The sequence below is a fragment of the Coturnix japonica genome, chromosome 4 (genome assembly GCF_001577835.2).
Source record: "Coturnix japonica isolate 7356 chromosome 4, Coturnix japonica 2.1, whole genome shotgun sequence".
Taxonomy (NCBI): domain Eukaryota; kingdom Metazoa; phylum Chordata; class Aves; order Galliformes; family Phasianidae; genus Coturnix; species Coturnix japonica.
This window is the reverse complement of record NC_029519.1, coordinates 44,833,079-44,856,127: the sequence shown is the minus strand read 5'-3', so window position 1 is coordinate 44,856,127 and position 23,049 is coordinate 44,833,079. Positions and strand designations below refer to the sequence as shown.

The window sequence follows — 23,049 nt, the reverse complement described above, 5'->3', positions numbered from 1 at the left end:
CTTTCTGTGCACTTTTCTCATTATAACACAAAGCTTCAAATCTGGTGGACCTGTCACCTGCTAGATTTAGCAGAGTCTCTCAGTTTCACTGACAGTTGCTCAGCTCTTCTAACACGTTACAGAGCATGGAATAACTGTTTCCCTCATTCTCAAGTCCCCTCTGAAGTCCTGATGAAGACCAGCTATGCTATTCCATATACAGATTACACCTAGAGAGATTAATATGAGCCAAACCTAAAATAAAGACAGCCCAAGCCACTTCCCAGGAGCCAAAGGTGCCACTCTGAAGGCAAATGTGGCTTTGAGGATATTGAAAAACGTGGTCACTCCTCATTACACCAAGAGAAATGAAAGATTCATTCCTGCTGCAATATTTTCCTAACTAACCTACCAGAAGATACTGTGCTACTGCACAAGTATCATCAACTATCCATATCCCTTCTCTTTGATTGAGATTTGAGGACACACGAAGAACACCTGTTAACGTTTAGAAAATAAACCTAAACATGCTTTGCATAGTGTACATCTATGTTATGGCAAGAATCGTTCTCTTGCACCAGGTCACAGAAGTATCATTAAAAAACTAGGACAAAAAAGGTCACTATGTGCTAGTTATCAGAAATAAACAACCAAAAGACCATACATGAGACAAAAATTATTATTATTATTTTTTAAACATATCCTTCTGCAGAAAAGCTCACTCACACCCAGAAAGTTGCATGGGAAGTGGACGAACACTGGAAGAAAGTGCTTGACTTTTAGGGTGGAGGAGAGTGGAAAGGACAAAAGAGACAGTCGTAGAATTGAGGTTTGTATGCATTGAGGATTACACAAAGAACAGAGCTTCCTGAGTGCTGAAGGCAAAGCTGTCTGTACCCTAACGGTAACATGCTGTTTCAGGGCAAAAGCTAGAAAAAATTCTAGTAACCACATTAGAGAACAAGTACAGTGTAACAAATAACATCCATGTTGATTTATGACTCTTGGACCTTAGAAACGACACTGCTGACTCCAGCAAAGTTGGTACTGTGGACTTCTGAAATCTGGAACATATTGGCCATCACCAGCTCCAAAGGGCAAAGATTTGAGAGAAAAATCTGCCATCAGTGCACTTGGCTGCCTCCAGAGTAACCTCTTACTCATATCTGCTAACCAGTATGCAGGACCCATCTATCTTATTTTTAAGGCTCTAAAATAGATTGCATAAAAGGCCTAATAATATTAGAATAGGAGAAGAGGTGAAGGATGTAAACATACTGCTTGAGAGAGCTTATGTAAAGAAACAGACCACAATTAAAGATTTAAAATGCCTATCCACCAGCTCACATATCTTTCATTCCTTTTCATTGTCATCTTACAATCTTCCTCCCATCTCCCTGCCTTGTAGAACGGCAGTCCCCACCATGGTGCACACATCTTGGTTCATTCATGTACTGAACTGGGCCTTGAAATACATGGTGGCCTCCAGATATTTCAGGACTTTCCCTTTGAATAGTTTGCACGGCATCCTTTAGCTATTGGTGAAATGCAACATACACACATTGGTGCAAGAACTTGTAATCAATTCACTTGATGTGGATGGATAAGCACCAAAAAAAGCCCAACAGGGAATACCTAGTGACCCAAACATTCAGGTTACCTTTAACAGCAATAAACCTTCCCTTTTACTCATGTATTTTTAATGCATTTAACACAGGGCTGTGTTACAAAACATTGTCTACACCAAGGATGTTCTTTCAAAATGTTTCTTTATCGTGGACCACGGCTTGATACCATCACTAACAGGCAAGAGGACCATGAAAAGGAATAGGACATCCTTAAGCCCTGGTCATGGGCTGACCTTACCTACTACCAGAAATGCATGCAGGGATGAACTGTAGCCTCTATACACCAAGGCTAGAGCACAGATGGCTAAACTCATGTGAATAAATTATGAAAACAACAAAAGATCTTTTTAGGAAGCATCTTTTAACCAGTATCTTGGAGGTCCCTAACAGAAATTTTCCAAGACATATACTGGTTGCCTCTAGAAGGGATAGTACCACTTGCTAAACTCTGCTGATTCAAACACTTCTCTCCTGAGAGTTTCCACCATAGTTCAAGTCAGACCCAACAGCTCCAGTGAGCTGCAGAGCAGGCAGCTCCTGTACCTGCTGAAGCAGAGATAGCCAGCTCCAGCTGGTATGTCCTGCAGCAGAGCCACAAAGTAGCTTTCAGCAGGTTTGGTTTTGCAAGATTAAGTCATTTCAGGAAGATACAGAAAAATCCTGAACAATCATGCACCATGCAAGATCACCATCAAGAAACTAACACATCAGGGAAGATAGACAAGGTTAGAAGCTACACTGAGCTTGAACATGGCATCTCCTCTTCAACAGTATGTAATATACACACATACTGTTAGAAAGAATTGTATCTACAGCTCCAATCAGCACTTCTGCTGAAGATGTATAAAAGCACAAAACCTGAAAGCATTTCCAGAGAAGGAAAAAAAACCCTCTTTCTCTCCAAACACCTGATGGTAAAAGAGCATCAACACATCCCCCTTTAAGTTCCTTGGAATCTAGAAGCAGATGTCTCTCAAGACTTATTTTGTGGTCTGTCATGCAGGACATAGCGTATCTTTCTCCTGATGGCTAGTATTTGTGGATTCCAGGAAAACAGAGCTCCCAGTATTAACATGGAAAAGAAGAAACCAAATACAACACTCAATATGAAGAACATCATTGACGTCTGAAGAGCAGAACAGCCTTAAAACAAATTGTCACTAAAATCCCTTCTTAAAGATCTGCACGGGGGTGGGTTGTACACATGACAAAATGTAAGCACTGAACTAACGATAAGAGGCAAGAAAAGCAATAAAGGGAGAAAAGGATGACCAATAAGAATGGAGTTGAAGGGTAAAAGGTGAAAAGTCTTTAAATAGGCTCTGCAAGTGACAGAGAAGTAAAAATAAAGATAAGGGGGTAAAGGAGTAGGTGGTGGAGCAGTTCATCAGGTAAAGATTAAGGTAACTAAACAAGATGGACCTCTGAAGGCAGCAGGGGCCCTAAAGACTGGAAGGTGGTAAAAGGGCTTAGGAGAGCCACAAAAAGGGAAATGAAAAGCCCAGAACTAAGAGGGGGATTGAGAATAGGAAAGGTAAAGCCCTGGACTGCTCACCAGCTAGTTAAGAACCCTCTTCTAGAAAAAGGTTTCAGGCCTTGACAGCATCTGAAGTTAAAAGCTTACCTTTCAAGGCAAGACCAAGAAAAATATTTTCAGTGTAGAAAAGAAGAAATCAACATCACAAGGCTAGAAGAGATAAACAGCAGCCTTTAGATCCTGAATCCTATCCAATGGCTCCTTCTGCATTACTCAGAAATAAGCTATAGATAACTTGTGTCAAATACAGCATAAAAAAACATTCCAGCCCTAAACCAGCAGTACTGAAGAAACATGAAGAGAATTTGGTCGAAAACCTTGAAGAGGGCGATTTAGACCTGCACTTAACACACATCCTGAATGACTTCCTCAGAAAAAAAAGAAAACTTCAGGATCTTTCATCTATTTAAAATAAAACTGTTCCAACTTGTGCTGCGTGGTGGAGCCAGGCTCAAATCTACTTTTGAGTAACTGAATTAAAAGTTTTAATTCACCTATAGATGTTCCATCCTTGCCCTAATATTGCCACTGTTTGCAAAGCACTAGGTAAGTCCATATGGATTTTAACTCTCCATATACAACTCACTCAAATAAGTCTGGCACTCCAGTTTTTCTAGACTTGGTTTTAAATTCACATATAATCAAATCCTTGAATTTGCTCGTTTATCCAAGAAAGATAATTTCACCCATAAAGGCTCTTTCCTATGGATTTCCCAAGCCATCCTGCAGTATGGACATTACCACCAGTAAGGAATTCCTAAAGAGGAATTTTCCATGATGTTTTTGAGGTAAAGGAAAACCAACCCACCTTGCAGTCTCCTTCCATTCCATTTCTTGTCCATCAACGGCCAGAAGCTCATCCAGCTCCGTGAAAAGCTGCGGGGGTGCTGGGCTGTCGTCATCTTCTCCCAGAATGAACCGGACACGTTCAGCAGCAGGGGAGACTGCAGAGGTGAAAATACTGCGGTTAACAGCCTGAGGGATGACCAGGGACATGCGGCTCCTCTCCTTCCCCTTCTCCCCAAAGCCATTCAGTTGTTTCTCCAAGCCGTCTTTGCCGTTTGACATCCTACTCGTGGACAGAGGGGTGTGAGCGAGGGTCTGTATATCACCCTCTCTTCCCTTCCTCGCCTCTCACTTACTTCTTAAAACTTCACGCTGGGAGTAAAGTTCAGGAAAACTTGCCTCTTTCTACAGTCCTTAACTATGTTACAGCAATTTGCAGCCCTTGTAAAAAAAGAGCTATCAAGCTCAAAACCAATATGCTCTATGGTGCATGCCCAAGGACCTTTAGTACTCTGATCAGCTGAGATCCTTAGCCCCCTTTTTTATATGACGTAAAACCAGTTTCAGCCAAACTGTTTTGGGGCTTATTGTGGCAGCATCCCATAGCTGGCTTTCCCCCTCCCTGCCAGCCCAGCTCATGCTCTCATTGGCCCACAAGGCAAGCCATAACCTTCCCAGACCTATTGCTAGAAAACACAGGAATATTTAACAGAAAGTTTGTCTCATATATACATGAAGAATGTGACCAAATGCATTTAGTCAGGCACCAATGAACTGAAAAAAAACAACTGTACCACCGGGAACAGAGTTGCCCATTTAGGCAAAAGGAATTATAGCCAAACACATGCTCTTCTGGTAGTGCAAGTGAAATTCATCTGTGCTTATAGTAAAGAAAAATTAGCAGAAGCTCCTTCCTGGTTAAGAAACAGACACAACTCAAACAAGTGAAAATATGGCTGTATGCACGCCAAGACAAAAGCGCATCTCCCAAAGGCATCTGAAGCCCGTGCCCCAAGAGCAGCATCACTGGAGGACTTCTTGGGGTCTACAGCTTTTTCCTTATCATATCACTTTAAAATGAAGGTGTGATACTGTGAAATTTTAAGACAGACATTTTCCTGCTGAAGTGTTTATTAGCAGTAGAGTTAAACAGCAGACCATGAACTTTGAACGGTTCTGCTAGAAACTCCTTTCTTTTCAAAAGATCAGCTGTCTCTCTGTTGCAATATAATTAATTACACCAGTTGTCCAGTCAACACTGATTCTTCGAGGGTAAACAAAGTCTCAGCGTGTAATGTGAAAAATGAACCAGGAAGAAACATACCCTTTCCTGTTTTGTCACATACCTATATAAATATATTATATACACACATGTATAATAACAACAACAACAATAACTTCCACAGCTTTCTTCTTAAATTATTATGCAAGAGTTGATGCAAAAGCATTCCTTCACCAGATGATGCTTCAACAATAAAAGAGTCTTTTTTCAATTGAAAATGTATTGACAGTCAATGTAACAAACTGGTATTTTTGTACTTGGTGATGCTTCAGGTTCCTTTTTTTCTCATTACACTGGTTTTAATGCTGCCAATCACAGCAATATAGCAGTAAGAATAAACCTCACCAAAGGGAATACTTTTCCCCCAAAGCTTGGGAGCCAACTGAAGGTTTTGCTCAAGCAATTCAGAATGCTCTTGCAATGAGACAGAAGACCGAGCTTACTTCTGAAAGCAACACACTTCTAAAAACAAGAAGTTTAGCAATCTAAGGTTTACCCTAAAACACCTACAGGCATTAGAGGCCAGGTTGTAAGCTAGGTCCATTTACCAGCCTCCATCTCCATCCAGCCTCTGGCTTCATGGGACAGGTGCAGAAGAGATGGCACAGCCTGAAGATGGGTTCTTGGGTTAATTGCTTTGGTATTTAGCACTCATATACAAGCACTAGTTCCTACAAACTTTTTTTCAGATATGTTTCTCAGGATCTATGATGTGCATAATGAGTACTTAATTACTCAGTTTGGGTGTAACAGATGCTCTTTACAAAACAGTTCCAAAATATCTGCAAACACATAACCTTATGCATGAAAAATGTACTTGCAATTATAAAAGCAATTTGAACTAAAAAAACTGCATCTAAAACACATTTAAAAATCAACATTAGTATAAATAATTAAGATTTTCCTATTCTAAATACCCAATTAAGCATCACACTTGAGCTTGTCGTCCATGCAGCCAGCTCAAATCAACCACTGGCACCAGGATTTTGAGCTGAAACCAGCATATCTAAGCACCAGAAGGCAGGTCTCAAGTGCCACACCACTTTGGCTTGTACAAAACCACTCCATCACTCACTGCCTTGGTTTCCCATGGCCAAACCCCATCCTCCCTCCTTCTGCTCTGTTCAAACCACACGTGCTTCAGGGCAGAGATATCTCACCATGTGTACATATGGAAAACATCTACTAAAACAGAGTCCAAAGTTTCAGCTAAGTTATTTGAATACCACTGTACTAGTGGATTGCTTATAATCTAACAACCTTACCCCCCACCCCCCATTTCTGAAATGCTTCAGACATGAGCATGTACAGAGATATGCGCAGCCTCCACAACAAACTACACAGATAATAAAGATGACACCTGTCCAAAAGAACGCCAAACAGCTGATAGCACAAACTTGCATGCTTCTGTGATATGCTTTCAGTTTATCTACAGAACAACCCTAGGAAGCAGCTGCTATTCTGCTATTCGATGGTTTCACAGTGACAGAAGGGGTCTAAGCAAATGAAGCCTCAGCTCTTGCTGATGGTGTCTAAACTCTGCTGTCATCCTCCAGATGAAGAGCAAGACCTGCTGACACAGTACCCAGAAGTCCCATCAGCTTTCCTCTCAAGACACTTCTTAAAATTCTTCACAGGGTTTAAATATCACAGCTAGAAAAGCCATAAAATGGATTTATATCTAACAGCTTCAAAAAGCAACTTTGAGCACAGCAAGGGGCTGGTGCATTCAGAAGGCAGTAAGAGGGAGCTTCTAGAACTGCTAAAGGTACTGGGTGAGGGCAACAAGAAAATTACGTTGTTTCCCTCATTTTGAAGTGGTTGCTATTACTTGGAAAAGTTACTCTGATGTCTGATCCTTTAGCATGGAAACTCCACAATGAGCCTCAAAATTTTGTTCTCTGGGCTGTATCCTAAAATGAATTACAGAGATGCTCTCTATCTGGACAGGCATCTCAAGTCACTCCTTATTTCCCCCCACCCCCTCACCATCCCCCCCATAATTTCAGATTAGCTGCTTTTAGCACAAAAGATAAGGTTCAAAATCCAATTAAGGAACTTGCTGGGTCACAGGTCTCCTATGGCTTTGCTTTACCACATGGTCTTTATTGCGATTTTGTAGGTTAATGGGCCGTTTATGGGTTGTTTATGTGCTCTTTAGCAAGGAGAACATATTTTCATCCTAATCTCCCCAGTGAACACTGTGTGCTAAGCGCCATGTGGACAGCTGAGTATCAGGCTTAAAGCTGGAGACCAATTACCCTGGGGAGTGAACCCTGCAGACCTCCCCCTGCCCGACCTTTGAGCACTGGCCTCGCCGGGCCTTGACCATCACCTTCACTTCCATCCACTCAACCCAGCCAGCCAGAGAGCTGCTGAAATCAGCACCGGTAGCTGCCCAGACGTCTCTTCAGCATTGTTTTTATTGCAGTCTCATTCAAGAAACAACCTGATTATAACAGACATAAGTATTGAAGAAAATGATAATCCACAGATTTAGATGGTTAGGATTATATTTTCCCTGAATGGGAGAGGAATTAAGGTATTGACTGCAGATGGCAGAATGCTCCAATGCAACACTTAAATATGGGTAGGGATGTCCAATAATGGCACCTCTTAGCCTCCCCTTTTCCCTTTTCTCATGCTAACTAAAAAGCAGTCCATGAAGTGGCTTATACAACAAATCGCTCACTGAAGAGAACGAACACATCAGCAGTTTCTCCTAGTTCAGCTCAGGCCAATTACGAGTACAATTTATACCCTCAGGTTCCCAAAGGCAAAATCAATTTCCATCAACACAGAGAAATCTCAGGGAGAAATATAGAGAGACATCCTAGCATGACAGCCTCAGACAAGGCTACAGCTGAACTCTCCAGCCCCACTTGTGCAACTGCTGGCTGTTGTGGAGCCCTCTCTCACTGCCCAGCTGGGGAACAAGGCAAGCGGGCTGCCCACAGGGCTCTCTGTTGCTCCTCAAAGTACTGGGGGCCCCATGACAGAAGTACATGTCCTGAAGTCCTCCCATGCTCCAGTGCCTCGCTCACAGTGGGCACAAGGCAACGTGACAAGGAAGTTGGTTGCAATCCTGCCTCCAAGCGTGACAGGACTCCTTTGAACTGGAGAGCACTCATTTGTGAGGATGTATAACTGAACCAGGCCTCCCCAACGCAACATCTACTACTTTCTCTGAGTGTTTTTCCCCTTTGTTTTAACCAGCAGTGTCTCTGAATGCCATTCCAACTCGCACCTCAGCCAACAGCTTCCTCTACTAAGACCAAAGAGCCTATCTGATACAAAGAACTCTCTTTCAAGTGCAGCAATGGCTATAAATACCCCCAAGAGACCTCCTGTAAATCCCTCCTCAAAGCCTGAGGTAACATTATCAAACAGGGCTATTTGTAAAACATGCTTTCCAAACACAGTCATTAAAACAGGACATGATTACCCTCCCATTAACTCCTGGGGCTGCCCTCAGTCCAACAGAAGTCAGTTCAAATCAGTTTGAAGTCAGAGTGAGTAGTGGAGTTAAACACCTGTGGCAGAAGCTTTTATCAGATTTGAAGTGGTTTCCTTGCTCATTTACCTGATCTTCCTTCCAAAACAAATCAATTAACATTAAACAACTTTAATTCTGCATGCTAATGTCTATACAAGACCTCATGCCACTCAATCTTTTCCCCGAGGATTTATACCTTTGATAAGCTCCCATTCACATTCCTGAGTGCTCTCGCATAGACCTGCCCTGGTGTTTAAACACTTACACACACTCCAAGAAACCATTCAAGAGTCAATTGCTACTAAGAAAGATGACAACCCCCTCCCCTCCCCCATGTTTTTGTCAACATTACTAATGAGAATGAGATACCAGGCAGTTTTCACAAACCACGGACCACCACAGCCACCTGATTTTCTGCCCAAGTGCATTAGCAGCTTCCCAGCCCCAGCAGCTGGCACAGCCCACTCTATCCAGAAGTTTTTCTCCTTTCTGCCATGCTGCCACAGCACAATACTTTCCTGAAGCTTCATGCCTAGGTAACAAGAAATGAGACACAAGCACAGAGCTCTGCACAAAGGCAAAGCTGCTCCTAAAGAGTGGAGAATAGAAACTGTGGCTCCCTTAATTGTGGTTCTCCCTTCACATACTTGCAGCTGTAATGCAGACTGCAAATGCTTACTACTACCTTCCCTTGACCCCCTTTCACAACAGGGATGTAAACAGAAGCAGCAGTAACCTGGACCGGTGTGATTAAAACCTGACTGATAAGACAAGAATTCAGGTTATCTTGATTTCACAGCAAGATTTTTGCTCTGCATCTACCCAGCCTGATTGGTATAGGGAAGGTAGCTCAGCTGCACAAGGTCAGTGCTGAATTCCCAGCTGCCCAGGTGCTCTCACAGGTGACAGAATCCTCAGACACCACTGCAGTAGTCAACTCCATACAGACTGACTCATGGGATCAGCTTCACAGAAACGCCTTCACCTTGCAACACTGCTCAGGGATGACACACTGGGCTTCTGTTGTCTATCCAAGACCTCGTGTCTTGTACAGACAATAGGTACAGAACGCACCTCTGGGTAATCAACTCTCCAAACAATCTCTAAGCCAGTGTTAGCAAGTTCTTTCCTTACAGAGAAAAATGCTCCTTTCTGACCTTGCACAGTGCTGCCTGGATATAAGGCAGATCAGACTTGCCTGTAGGAAGAGCTTGGCAGCTGCACTCATCTTGCTCACTACTACAGGTTGCAAAAGTGGAGAATGATATTCAAGTTTCTTGATCCATTCTGAAGCAAATGTCCTGCACCTCCTGACCAACACATGAAGAATAGCACTGACTACCTCTTGAGTAATGCACTTTTGCTGAACTGTTACATTGCATGACTGTATGTGTTCTATCGTAAGCTGCTCAGCAGCGTATGGAACACCTTAGGTCTTTGACCTACCAAAAATCTCCAGTATTTGACAAATGCTTACTAACAACATATTCACTCCTCTCCCAGAAAAATGGCAGCCTATCACTATGATTTGCTGAGTACTCTCAGCTGTCTTCATCTTCAGTGCTGTTGGGTTAACATACAGAACTCAAGCCTCAGATATTTTATAGAAATTTTACAAGATGATAGAAAAGCACAGAAAAAAACAACATTCCAAAAACCTCCCCGCACAACTCATTCATTACAGATAAAGACAAGGAGACAAGGTGAGCAATAGGGACAAGCAGCCTGGCAGCTTCAACATAGAAAGCGCTGCCTAAAAAAGAAACCCCACTAATTCTGAACACAGTTACAATGGAGAGATCGTGGTATGCTATGCCACTCATCTAGGAACCTTTCCCAATATTATTCCATTTAATTATTCCACAGGCAACTATTTTCAGCGACTGGTGTTTGCTTTTTTCAGCTGCTGACAATGAAAATAACAGCAACACGTCAGGAGAAGAGGCAGTTGCATGTTCATAACAGAATGCAATGTTAGCAGTATTTCACAGGTACACGATCAGCAATTTGAGCCAGTCCAAATATTTAATAAATTAATCACTAGTCTTTGCTCACTCAAACCCACAGAAGGTTCCGCTGATTTCAAGGTGCAGAATCAGGTGCATGTACACTGTACTGTTCTCTATGTGCAGGCTGCACTGGACTAGAAACACACATACAGTTGCTTAACTTAAGGAAAAATAAAAAAGAAAGAAAAGGGAAAAAAAAGGATTTTTATTATTATTTTCTTATTACTTTTTAGATTCATTTAGGGACATTTTTCATTACTCGAAAGGCAACACTTCCTTTTATTAAACAGCCAGCCCATGCTCCTGTACAGGTCGCAGGCTATGGTAACAAACCATACTGTTTGTAACTCCAGCACTACATAAACTATATAACAAGCAATTCCTTACAAAGCGCAGATCACAAAGGTCTCTTGGCTCGTCCTGGAGGTCAGGCATCTTACTTAAAGCTGGGTAAAACTGCTACAGCAGCACATTTTTAAGAAGCTATTACTGAGCAATTGCCAAAAAGAATTTAATAAAGAAAAAGCCACATATAGAGAAAGCCTGGCTTTTCTTCTGAGCTTTATAATGATTCCCACTGTCATACAGATACGGGATGCTGTCTGGAATCACACCTCCCCTGAATTCAAATAATAGTGAAGAGTCCAGCTAAACAATTTAGCAGCACAGTGGCTGCCATATATAGCAAAGATCAAAAATTGCTTCCTAATTCTCACTGTTTTTCTTTGGCTTTTCTTTATTTTCCTTTTTTAAAACAGTATGGCTTTTGCAGTCTGTTTGCAGAGATGTGTGCTGCTTTAACTCCCTGTAGTCCTGCCAGAGTCCTATTCTAGTACCTTAAATGTGTCATTAATCACATTAACAATCACGTGTAGTGTCCCCACTACTTCCAATGGCGTTAATAATAACACAGCTTGTGCACAGACCAACTACTCAATGTAAGCTAGCACAAGAAAACTCCTATTCCCTTGTTTAAAAATAATAATAATAATAGCATTTCCCTTTTCAACAAGGTGCATCTCTCTTCAAAAATATTTTTAAATCTGAGATGCAGTTCCCTTCCAACAGTCACAAGAGTCCTGCAGAACTATTCATTCACTTTTAGATTTACCCCTGGTAGTTTACCTGCACCCCCTTTGTTAGGTACATGATGATGAGGATGCAGTAACCTTTTTAAGGATACAGACATAACTCCAGACTCTCTTTCTGAATTTAGGCTTCTATGCATTGACAAGAAGAAACAGTCTTCCTTTCCCTCTCTGTGCTGTAAAACCAACCCTCCGGCTGCAATAGACAAATTTTATGCCTATTAAGCTCTTCTCACAACAGGATCTCATCATTGTCTGTTTGTCCAGTTCAATCAATCTTGACATCAGCTCTGACCATTTCAGCACTTCTAAAAGTCTTCTTCAGTGAGGGCAGAACCACAGAGGAAAAAAGCTAAGAGCAAGCACACGAAAATGTTCATTTTTTATTCCTTCAACTTTTGTGTGTACTGAGCCCTTCATCCCACGTGTTTTTCAGCAGTGTCTCCAGTTGAAATTGAGTTGATCTCTGCTGCCAGCCAGTATTTCAAAGAGTACTGGATGTTTCTGGCACTTTTTGTTTTCAACTCTTTCCATTCCTCCCCACACCCTGTTTAAGATGTTGCCAAATACCTCATCCTCTTCAAGCATAGAGGGGAGAAAGGTGTTAATCTGCCTTGGTTCCAACATGGTGGTGCAAAGACATGTCATTCTGAGACCACAGGTTCTTGTTAGCTATGAGGCTTAAAAGCACTATTACTGCTGAGGGAAATAAACTATAGACTTGATTTTTCCAATGTTCTGTACACCAGGCCATTATTTACACAATAGGTACCAACAGCTTGGTCCCATCTGACTGATTCCAGTCCTCACAGGTGTAAATGACATGAGTCAGTATTCATCAGTAGGCACAGTTTTGAGCAGTAATGAATAGAGTTCTCTTGCTTGGCTTGAATAGAATCACAGAATCATTAAGGTTGAAAAATCCTTCAGCCCAGAAGGCTGACAGTATCCTGGGCTGTATCAAGAGGGGTGACAGCAGAGCAAGGAAGATGACAGTCCCTCCCTACTCCACCATTATGAGGCCCCCTGTGTAGGGGATATTCCACCATTATGAGGCCCCCGTGTCCAGATCTGGACCCCCAGCACATGATGCAGCCTTACCAGTGCCAAGTACAGATAATCACCTCTCTGGTCCTGCTGGCTACACTATTTCTGATAGAAGCCAGGATGCCACTGGCCTTCTTAGACACACTGCTAACTCAGGTTCAGCCATCTGTTGACTAATACACTCAGATCCTTTTCCTCTGCACAGCTTGCAAGTTACTCTGCCCCAAGCCTGTATCATTGCACAGAGCTGTTGTGACCAAAGTGCAGGAACTGGAACTTGAAGATCACAGAAGTGGCCTCAGTCCATCAATCCAACCTGTTTGGATCCCTCTGAAGGGCCTTTCTAACCTCAAGAATGACACTACCTCCAAACTTGGTGTCATACACTAACATCCTGAGTGTGCATACCCCCATCTAGATCATCAATAAAGCTATTAAACACAGCCAGCCCCAATACTGATCCCTGGATAACACCATGCGTGACTGACTGACAGCTGGATTTAACTCCATTCACCACCATTCCCTGAGCACAGCTGTCCAGCTAGTTTTCAACCCAGCAAAGAGTACATCTATGCAAGCCATATACACGTATGTGGGACACAGGCATTGCAGCGTGTAAAAGAGAAAGTGAAGTTACACCAATATATGTTAATCATTTCTTAATTAGAGCCAGTCATCACGAGAGCTTGTGGTTGATGTGGAAGACCATATCTTTCTGCATACAACAGAAATTATTGGTATTTGTTGGCTGTTCTGACAAATGCACATCTTTGAAAAAGCTCAGCTTTTCTTCCTTTCTATCACCTGAAAAGCTTCATTCAGTGAGAAACTGCCCTTCTGGCTCTTTAGGTTAACAGTCACTTACCTAGAAAGCTACAAAGCCAGCATGAGAATTTAGACAATGCTTTCATTGACATCTAGAGAAGCAGGATTTGGCCTGACAGAATGGTTACAAAACCAGTTATTTTCTTGCGTCAGTATTGGCTTTCCACATACTTCCTTGATGCAGCAAAGCACGTTAGACAAGGAAGATCCATCCTTCAGACCTGCACTTTAGGCAGCTTCCTTTATTCCACCCTTTAAAGTCCAAAAGAAGCCCACCCTCAGAACATCCCTCACCCACCACCCTTGGAGATGTTACAAATAACCTGACACAATTGTCACTGTAACATAACCTGTATGTCACCAGTGAAGCTTTTGGTGGGCAAACTGCTTCTCTGAGGGAATTTTCTTTTTCCTCTCTGAGTCCAAACAACTCAGAAGTCTTTTGCAATGGCATTTCAGTAGTAGAAAGACTCCATTGAGATACACAATCACCACTTTTGCTCCTGCCTTTATAAATTAACAACCATTAACTTCAGGCTCTGAGAGTTTCTGGGCTGCCAGTAATACACTCCTTCCAACTGGCTTCCCAGAAAGAAACTTTGCATTTAACTTGTTCTTGAAAGCCTGGTAACATTTCTGCAGTTCTAGCTCTTTGCTGGTTTCCCCTTCCAACAGCAAGTATGATTCAAGCTTTTGCCTCCTTTTCAGTCTTTGCTTCACAGATTGACCCCCTATTCCTACACCAGCACTAACCCTCCATAGAACATGATTTTGCTGGAAGAAAACAGGCTTGCTAATTCACAACAAGGGCTACACAAAGGTCTGTACCCTCAGCTGTACCCCATTGCTCAGCAGAACCCAAACCTCCTTACAAAGCTCCACTACTTGGTAGCTCAGGAACTAGCAAATTTAAAGTTTGCCTAGTTAGACCAACTGCTGCCAAAGGCTGCACATGGGAATATTTTGATCCATTATATATAAGCCTACAAATGGTGGATGATCTCTCATTAGGGAGAGGAAGGGAGGTAAACTGGCAGGGTATCGCACAGCAGGCATTTTAGCAAATGTCAACAGCATAAAACAAACAGCAGAGAAAGGAAGAAAAGTTGAGATAAAGAAGCTGGTGGGAAAAAAAAAAAAAAAAGAAGAAGAAAAAAAGCAAAGGAAAAAATGCAGTGAAATGTTAATGAAAAACAATTTTAGGCTAGCAATGTATACCCTTCTCCTTGGCTGAAAGTCAGCTGGTCAAGATCTTGTTATTAACCTTGGCATCTACAGCACATAAGAGGAAAAAGCTATTCTCATCTAACTCCAGAGTACAAGGAGAAAAACTGACTTGGGCAAGTCAGTAACTTCAGTGAGTTTGCTAAGGACTCACCTACACTGAAAGGTGGTTAGTTAGTAGGTGGTTAAAAATATGCTTTAAGCATATTTCCGTAATTAAACCAATCAAATAAAGGTATTAAAAAATTCTATTTTGGTGAATGGAATACATCTAGGATCTATACCAGTAGAACCGTGTCAAAGAAAAATAATAGCTCATTACCAACGTATTTATACAGCAAAACTAAGCACAGGTCAGCTTTTGTGAAATAACTGTACTGTAATTAAGATCAGTATACTTAGGAAAAGGACACTGCCAAAACTGAGGAAGGGAGAAAGCTACTTCAAACAAGCCTAACATTTTTCACTGAAAGAGGAGGAACTTGATATCTGGAGAATCTAAAGACAACTAATAGAATTCTCAGCAAGCAATATGGAGATATACTTTAACTAAAAGAGGCCAGGAAAGCCATAAGGCTGTACAAATATACAGAGTAAGGTGGCAAAGCTTACCATTTAGAAATATCTTAGTCCCATGTAAGCTTAGGTCAAAATAAAACTAGCAAACCTGAAATATATCAAAGATTCAAACAAAGTGAAGAACTAGTACATAAGACAAACAAGGAAAGTAAATTATTTAAGAACAGTAGCAGCAGGAGCTTGAGAAGTGATGGATCAAGAGGACCACCTTGGAGTAATACAGCCAATTAAGAGGATTAAAGATTTTCCAGAAAAGCAAAACAGCCGCTTCGTGTGAAACTCTACCCCATAAGGTGAATGGAAATGCACTTCTTCAGAGGCCAAAATGTGAGGCAGTTTGGATGTGAAAAGTGTCTGTAGAAACAGGAAGACACAGCTGAACTGGCCAGCAATAAATGATCAAACCCATGGTGCTCACACCTAACAGGATCCTGCCTAACGCTTGGGTTTTATTAAGCTGTGGAACATTTTGTACAGCACGAAACCAAAAATAAGAATGAATCCATGAAATCACCACATGCTGGTACCCAACTAATTTAGCATACTTTACCACTGGATACCACCTCTGCACCAGAAACAAGTAAATTATTTTATCCGACTTCCATCTCTTCCTAGATACTGGGTACTGCCCTTTGGAGGTTTTCTACCACCACATCATGATCTCAAGAAGCGCACAAGGTTACCCTGCCTTTATTTTTCTTCTACCACTAAAGCGCAGCAAATCCGAGCTGCCACAGCCTGTTTGGACTGATACAGACCAGGGCCACTGTATTTAAAAACAAAAATACCACTAGCAGAGTTCTTAGAACTCAAGCACTTTAACCCCCTCCCCCCCTCTTCTAGGCACCTAAATGCAACTGTATCAATTATTACTTTATGTAATTACCTAACATTTAATGTTTACAGCAACATTTTACAACTAATCTACATGTAGTTCACTAAACGCTTTAGGGTTAATTGGTCTTTTGTTGTGCATTAAGTAGTTTGTTAATTATTAGACAGTTGGGAGGAAAAAACAAGTAGGAGGTCAGTTTAAGGATGGCTTAGACTGAACAGAACAGCTGCCTGTAATTAACAAAACGCACGGAGGGCGATTTTTGCATAAGCATTGACCTTCCTAATGGTCAACCCCATGGTTAGCTCAAAGCAGGCAAGTCAGAGTGAACATTTGGGTTTTTTGTTGGGTTTTTGGTTTGTTTTTTACCCAGAGTGGTACAGCCTGGCTAACTCATCTTGTCCACACATTATTTCTGTACAACACTGTGGTGAGTCATTTTCTCCACATTTTATTTAGTTTTGTTTGGCAGTTAGGGATGAGGAGGAAGATAATGACAGGAGTCCTATGGTTTGTAGTACAGTCTGGATAAGGACTTAAGTACAACAACTCTGACAGGTATGGAGGAAAATGTCTTTTAGAGTAAGGTAGTGCATACTCTGTTTCGCAGGAAAAATGACTCACAACCGTCATATCTGCTCTTTTCAGTAACAATCCTGACTGTCAGTCCATCTAAACAGACATATCTTTTATTTATATCCACCTGTACCACTACCAAGAAACTGAAAATTACCTGAAAAAAGTCGAACTTCCACGAGTACAGGAAAGTAAACACGGTGCTCCTCTGGAAGCCATGCTCCTGAGGCCTGGCACAGATCAGAGCACCAAAGCTTACCCACAGCAGTGTGAGCTTTGACCCTTGGGCAGTTTTGAGAGGGCATGGCTCTCTCCCTCTCTAATTGACTTGGCTGACCTGATCTTGGTACAAGGCCCAGCTGAAACCAAAGCCATTTTCCACATCAGGCACATAGCAAGTCACTTTACCAAACAGTGAAAGGGCACAGAGAGCCAAGACAAACAGCATCAAGCACCCAGACTTCCAAATGTCTTGATATGAGCATACTCAACCACACACCAAAACTCTATTGGGTCTAAAATCACTTTGGAACACGTGTCAGAAGGAGCCCAAGGACAGCTACCTATTTTCTGCTCTGAGCATGGTCAGCAGAGTTGCACCTAAGTAGACCAGAAAACTTGGGAGAAATACGTCAGTGTGTTTCTTTGGGGCTCTATTTCACCTCCACTTTTATCTAATGAAACAGCACTTGGGACATTATATCATAACTTAGAAACCAACATTAATAATGTAATTACCAAGCTGGCCCTGCTAGGAGCCTGGGATTTGGACCAGATGACCTCCATAGGTGCCTTCCAACCTCATTTATTCTATTCCATTAGTGAACACCGCATATAGCTAATCTCCACTCCAGTTATCACATCTGCTGCCCAAACAGGAACAGTCTGTCAGGCTTTCAGAAGATCTTTTAGTAATGAAAAGTGACTGGAAACCTCATGCTGTTTTTAATGATCTACTTGAAATTATGGTCTGGAAGTGGAGCTCAAAAATTGTAGCAAAAATAAAGAAGCCAACTTTGTATATTAGAAGCATTTGAACAAAAATGCATCCAACTTGGTAAATGTACATGCTGACTTTTCTATAGACGGTTTCCACAGCTTCTTCTCATTCAGCGTCTTATCTCCAGCTTCCTTGGCTCTTACTAAAATGGAGCTATTGTTACAGGGCTGTATCAGCAGCCCCCAAATGTTTCATTATTCAAGGCCCACACCCAAATTATTCTGGTTACTGCACAGACACAGAGAAGAACAGAGACATCAGGAGCAATTAAACCGAACTGATAGGAGGCTGGGATTTAAAATGGATTAGAGAAATCATGTAAATTTCTTGCACAGACATTATCATTAAAAATTGAAGTGAACTTTCCCAGATACATCAGCACAGGAGGTAAGACATTGGTTTTCAGGACCCTTTAGGCTCTTAGGAAACATTAAGAGGTGCTCCAGTACTACTGACCTGACTCCACACCTCCTGTCCCTCAGGAGTAGCCAGGAGAATAAAATAAAAAAAGCAAAACAATTGCAGAAAAACACACTTTGTGTTCAGGGAACCTAAATAAGAGTTTGGCACAAAATAATTGACTGCGTACACATTTTTAGAAAGACAAATTTCTCCTCAGCATGACGTGAGTCTTCAGCATTAACAACTCTGAAGACATCTCAGACCAAATGCATTTGGTACATATGCTACATTAGGTGAACACTCAACATTTCGAGACAACTTAGTCCATAAAAATATTCACCTTCTGAAGACAAGGCACCCTTCATCAAGCAGCGCATAGAACAGGGCTTACAGGAAGGGGTCTTGGAAAACTCTCACTTGATCTGCACCAGCTGATCTTTCTGTCTGCACACAGAGATAGCAGAGGCTGCTTTACACACTATCTCCTGAAAATTTCTAACCCCAGTTGGCCACAGCTACACTCACCATATGACTCTGCATTCAGGAAATAGACCTCAACCAATCAACTAAGCATGGAGTCAAACTCTGCCTGTACCTTCTAAATCCATCTTCAAGTACAAAGAAGTGGCCTCCTCTGCACCCAGCAATACAGCTACAGCTGGAATTCAGAAGAGTTCAGAAGAAAAAAAAAACAAAGCAAGGGGATAGTAACAAGACAAATCACCATAAGCACCGATTTCAGAAATGTACGTAAATTACTTTACAACTACTGATCTTTTCAGTCACATTACGTACTATCTTCTTTTTCATTTGCCTCCCTGTGTTTTAAATTGCTTTTTGAAATAAGAAGTACGTAAGCACAGTGTGTTGAAACAAACTACCCAAATAGAGGAGTTGAAGTAAAAACACTTTTGTTTTCCAGTTGCTCGAATGTCATTATGCAGAAATAAGAAACGTATTTTGTTCCTTGTTTCTTTGTATTTTACAAGACTGGATTACCAAGCAACACTTTGTGTGTGGCAACTTTTTGCAAATCATTAATTAAAATAAATCAGCAAGGGGTGCTTCTGCTTTCCTTCTAACCCTAGGAACGGCCATACACACTGGGTGGGTTTAAGAATAATAGCACGGAAACATTACTCTTCCATGAGATTTAACATTTCCTCGCTCCCAGCACTGCAGCCATTCAGTGCCTCTCCTCTGCTGGGCTTTGCGGTCTGCACATTTTAGCACTCAGATGTAAAAACCACTGACACAGTTAAGATGGAAAGGGTGGGCTCTGCTGTCATGAAGGGAGAACGGAAAGGAGCTGAAGTTTGATGGGAGCTTCTAACGTGAGATGGAAACAAGCAGTGGGAACTAAGTTAACATGCCCCCAGAAGCTCCCACTGTGTGCTAAGAGACCTCAGACCACACTGCCAAAAGTTCACAGCCCAGCAGCTGGGCAGGGCTCTCTCCAACACAGATATTCAAAGGCTCCTGACCCTCTGCCAAGTGCTCAGTTTGTGCGACAAGGGTCGCTTTGTCTCACAGCCCCTTTACCTCCCAGCACATGGGAAACTTCAGAAATTCCCTTACCAAGGAGAACAACTAAGCTGAGTAACATTGGAATTACAGGCTCTTAAAGTTGGTTTGTTGCTGGAGCCAAGACATACTTCCAGGACTTCTCAGGACTGAAAACAACCTTCTACTTTTAATGACTTGCCTTTTATCTTTAATAAGGGATTAGGAGTTATTTTTCCAGCTAATACCTTAAAATCCAGATAATCATAAAAGCAATCAGTAATACCCAATATATGTTAATTACTCATTTTCTTCTTGTCTCTCTCTGGCATGCTGTCACTCATGTACATTAATTTGTCTATAATAGGGCTGCAAATCAAAATCAACAAAAGGCTTTGGGCCCTCTGAGAAGTCACAGGTTCAGACTTGAGGGATTAACAACAGATTATAAATGTGACGGTGGTGAAGAAAACAACATTATGGCCTTAGAAATGCCAAACTACCCAACTATTCATTTGCCTGTGACTGAATCTACAATTCACCTCAATGTTAACCTCCTACAGAAGCCAGCAAAGTCCAACACCACTGTAAGGTAAGCTAACTAAAGAGACTCCTGGCAAACCTTTCAGCTGAATGGCAATAGGGGTAGTTGAAGCCATGCTTGTGAAGTTATTCCCAGTGAAACGTGGCCTAAAATATTTTCCTATTACACACTACACTGGCCTTTCCAAGGGGACTTTTCCAAGGGAAATACAACAGGTTGAGCAGCTTTACATTTAACACGCTGATGGCAGAAGGAAAAGTGGAAGAATAACAGTGATGAACAGCACATTGCTCAGACTGACAATATTTAGGGCTGCAAGAGATTTGAATGAATGGAGTGTGATTAAAGGAAAAATATCTAGTTACCTATAACCCCTCGAGCACACATGTAACCTTCTTCAACTCAGGTTTATGAAAGTGCTGTACCAAATCTGCAGCTGCCTCTTCTGACGCTGATGTCACACAGCTCAGTTTGGGCAACTCTGTCAGACAAGCCCTGCTAGCAAGCACTAAGCGAATGAGACACTTCTGCAAAGCAGGGATAATGTCCTACAGAAGGCTGGTTCCCAGATTAAACCTGCAGGTCACAGCCTGGTCACGAAGAAATTACCCCATCAACAGCAAAATACCATACTGCTGAGCTTCAAAGACAAGGACTTTTGAAGGCTTCACAAGGCCTTTTTCTCAAGTAGAGTGCCACAGATGAGCTATTTAAGCTGTGGATGTGATTTATATATACTATTTATTTTTACCAGAACAGTGCCGCTCATAAGCAAAACATTCTGCAAAACACATTATACAGATTTGAGTAGGCGCATGAATGTATATATGCACTGCTTGCCCAACCAGTTAGCTCTTACGACAAGGGAAATACTTCAGCAGTAGGCACGCTGGTTCTAAAGCAACAAACCCACTATCCAGGCTGGGCAAAGCCAAGTCACTTGGCAGCAGGCAGCGTGAGGGGAAGGGAAGTGGATCAGACCACACATTGCCCTTGTTCAGAACAACAGCTGCTCAGTTAGCAAATTTACACTGCATGATGAGCTGAGAGCCCTGCAAGACCACTTGAAAGCCCAAAAGTTTTGCCATTTTCTTCCAGTAACAAATTTCTCGTCTTCTACTTGGCCACGCTGGCCAAAATCATTTGTGTACAGAGTCAGTGCATAAAACACAGCCCACAGGCAGATCCGTGAGATTTTTGTGCAGCAGCCACAGGTTTAGTCAATTTCTGCCTATTTCAAAGAGTCAAACCCAGGTGTTTAAAAACTCTTCTCCTAGGACAACTCACATATCCACACCTTTCTTTGTACAAACAACAACAACAAGTTTCTAAATGATAATTACGTACACTTTTTGACAAAGCAGACATCCATAAACAAGAAATTTACACCTCTGAGCCCAGCTACAGAAACGCAAAGTAAGACTGTGGGGAAAAAATACATATTTCATGAAAAACTTTTGCAGCACAAAATTCAGAGGCTAAAAATTTTGGAAGGAAAAAAAAAATCACACAGCACAGATATTACATAACAAGGAAACACCTTTCATTACTCAGAATAACAGCACTTCAGTCACAAACACATAGAATACAACCCCCTTTACTCCAAGATTTTCCCCTGCAAAGTCTCAGCCTGCCCTTCCCTGCTCAGCCAAAACCTACTTCCACTTCGCTGCTGTGTTCCGTGCCCTCTTCATATCCCAGCCACGTGGATGAAGACCATAATGACAGAGTTGTCTTGACACCCAGCACAACTTCTGTTGAATCCCTGCTCTTTACATTCAGGTTGGGATCAGGGAACATAAAGATAAGCCCATAACATGGACCAAGTCTTAAGACAAACACCTCAGAGTTCAAAGCTACTGACTTTTTAAAACCTTGTGCTTGTGGGTAATTTGGACAAAGTTCCACCTGTGCTGTTGCCTGGCAGACACAAACACCTGGTACTAATTTCAAACATGATGTAGAACAGGTGGTATCTAGCTTCCAGAGACGCAGCTGGAACAGTTTTTGTTAGATCCTCTGAAACCTCTCATTGAATTTTGAACAGACCTTTGTCCCCACATTTCTCCCCTTTCTCCCCAAAAGCAACATAAGCCTATTTTTTTTAATATTACCTTGAAATTTATATGATGCGAATTGAAGCACTCATTGAATTTACAACAGCATTTTCTGAGACGTCATCATTAATGGCTTTAAAACTCAACATAACTGACAGCATCCACTTCTTCTGCCCTACAGCTGTGATAAAACCTTATCAGAAAGAAATGCTTAAACACAGACCTCTCAAAACCTTTCCATCAGACTTTCTTTTTCTAGCCATTACAGCACCTCTAAAAGTGGGAGAAAAAAAAAGAAGAAATTTTTACACCACAGTTACCATCCACTAAAACTATCAGCACTGATGGTGTGGCTACCAATCTCCATGGGAAACAAGTTCTGATGTGCTGCTTTTATATCTCTTGTACTTTATTAATAGCAGCTAATCCCCGGGCCCCCAAACCAGGAGTTTAACAAAATACTGAGAAGTTGCAACCACACTCTGAGTGCCCACACAGACTTGGTGCTACTCAGAAACAAGCTTCATCAGCTTGCACAGAAAACCAACCTCTCTCCAACGAAGCTGTGGATGTTTACACATTAACACTTCTTTTCAGCTTAAAGACAATTTCAAGATTGCAGTATTTGAGCTTCCAACTCACTTGCCAGCAC

General features: G+C 41.8%; 1 protein-coding gene across 6 annotated transcripts in view; it reads right to left on the bottom strand.

The window, feature by feature from the left end:
- The window catches only part of SLC4A4 (solute carrier family 4 member 4), a 216,657-nt gene that overhangs the window by 86,905 nt on the left and 106,703 nt on the right, over positions 1 to 23,049 (bottom strand). For all 6 annotated transcript variants that reach the window (XM_015861476.2, XM_015861475.2, XM_015861477.2 and 3 more), the window contains one exon: positions 3,953 to 4,088. In XM_015861476.2, coding sequence (XP_015716962.1) covers positions 3,953 to 4,088 — 136 coding nt within the window. The remainder of the gene's footprint in view (positions 1 to 3,952; positions 4,089 to 23,049) is intronic.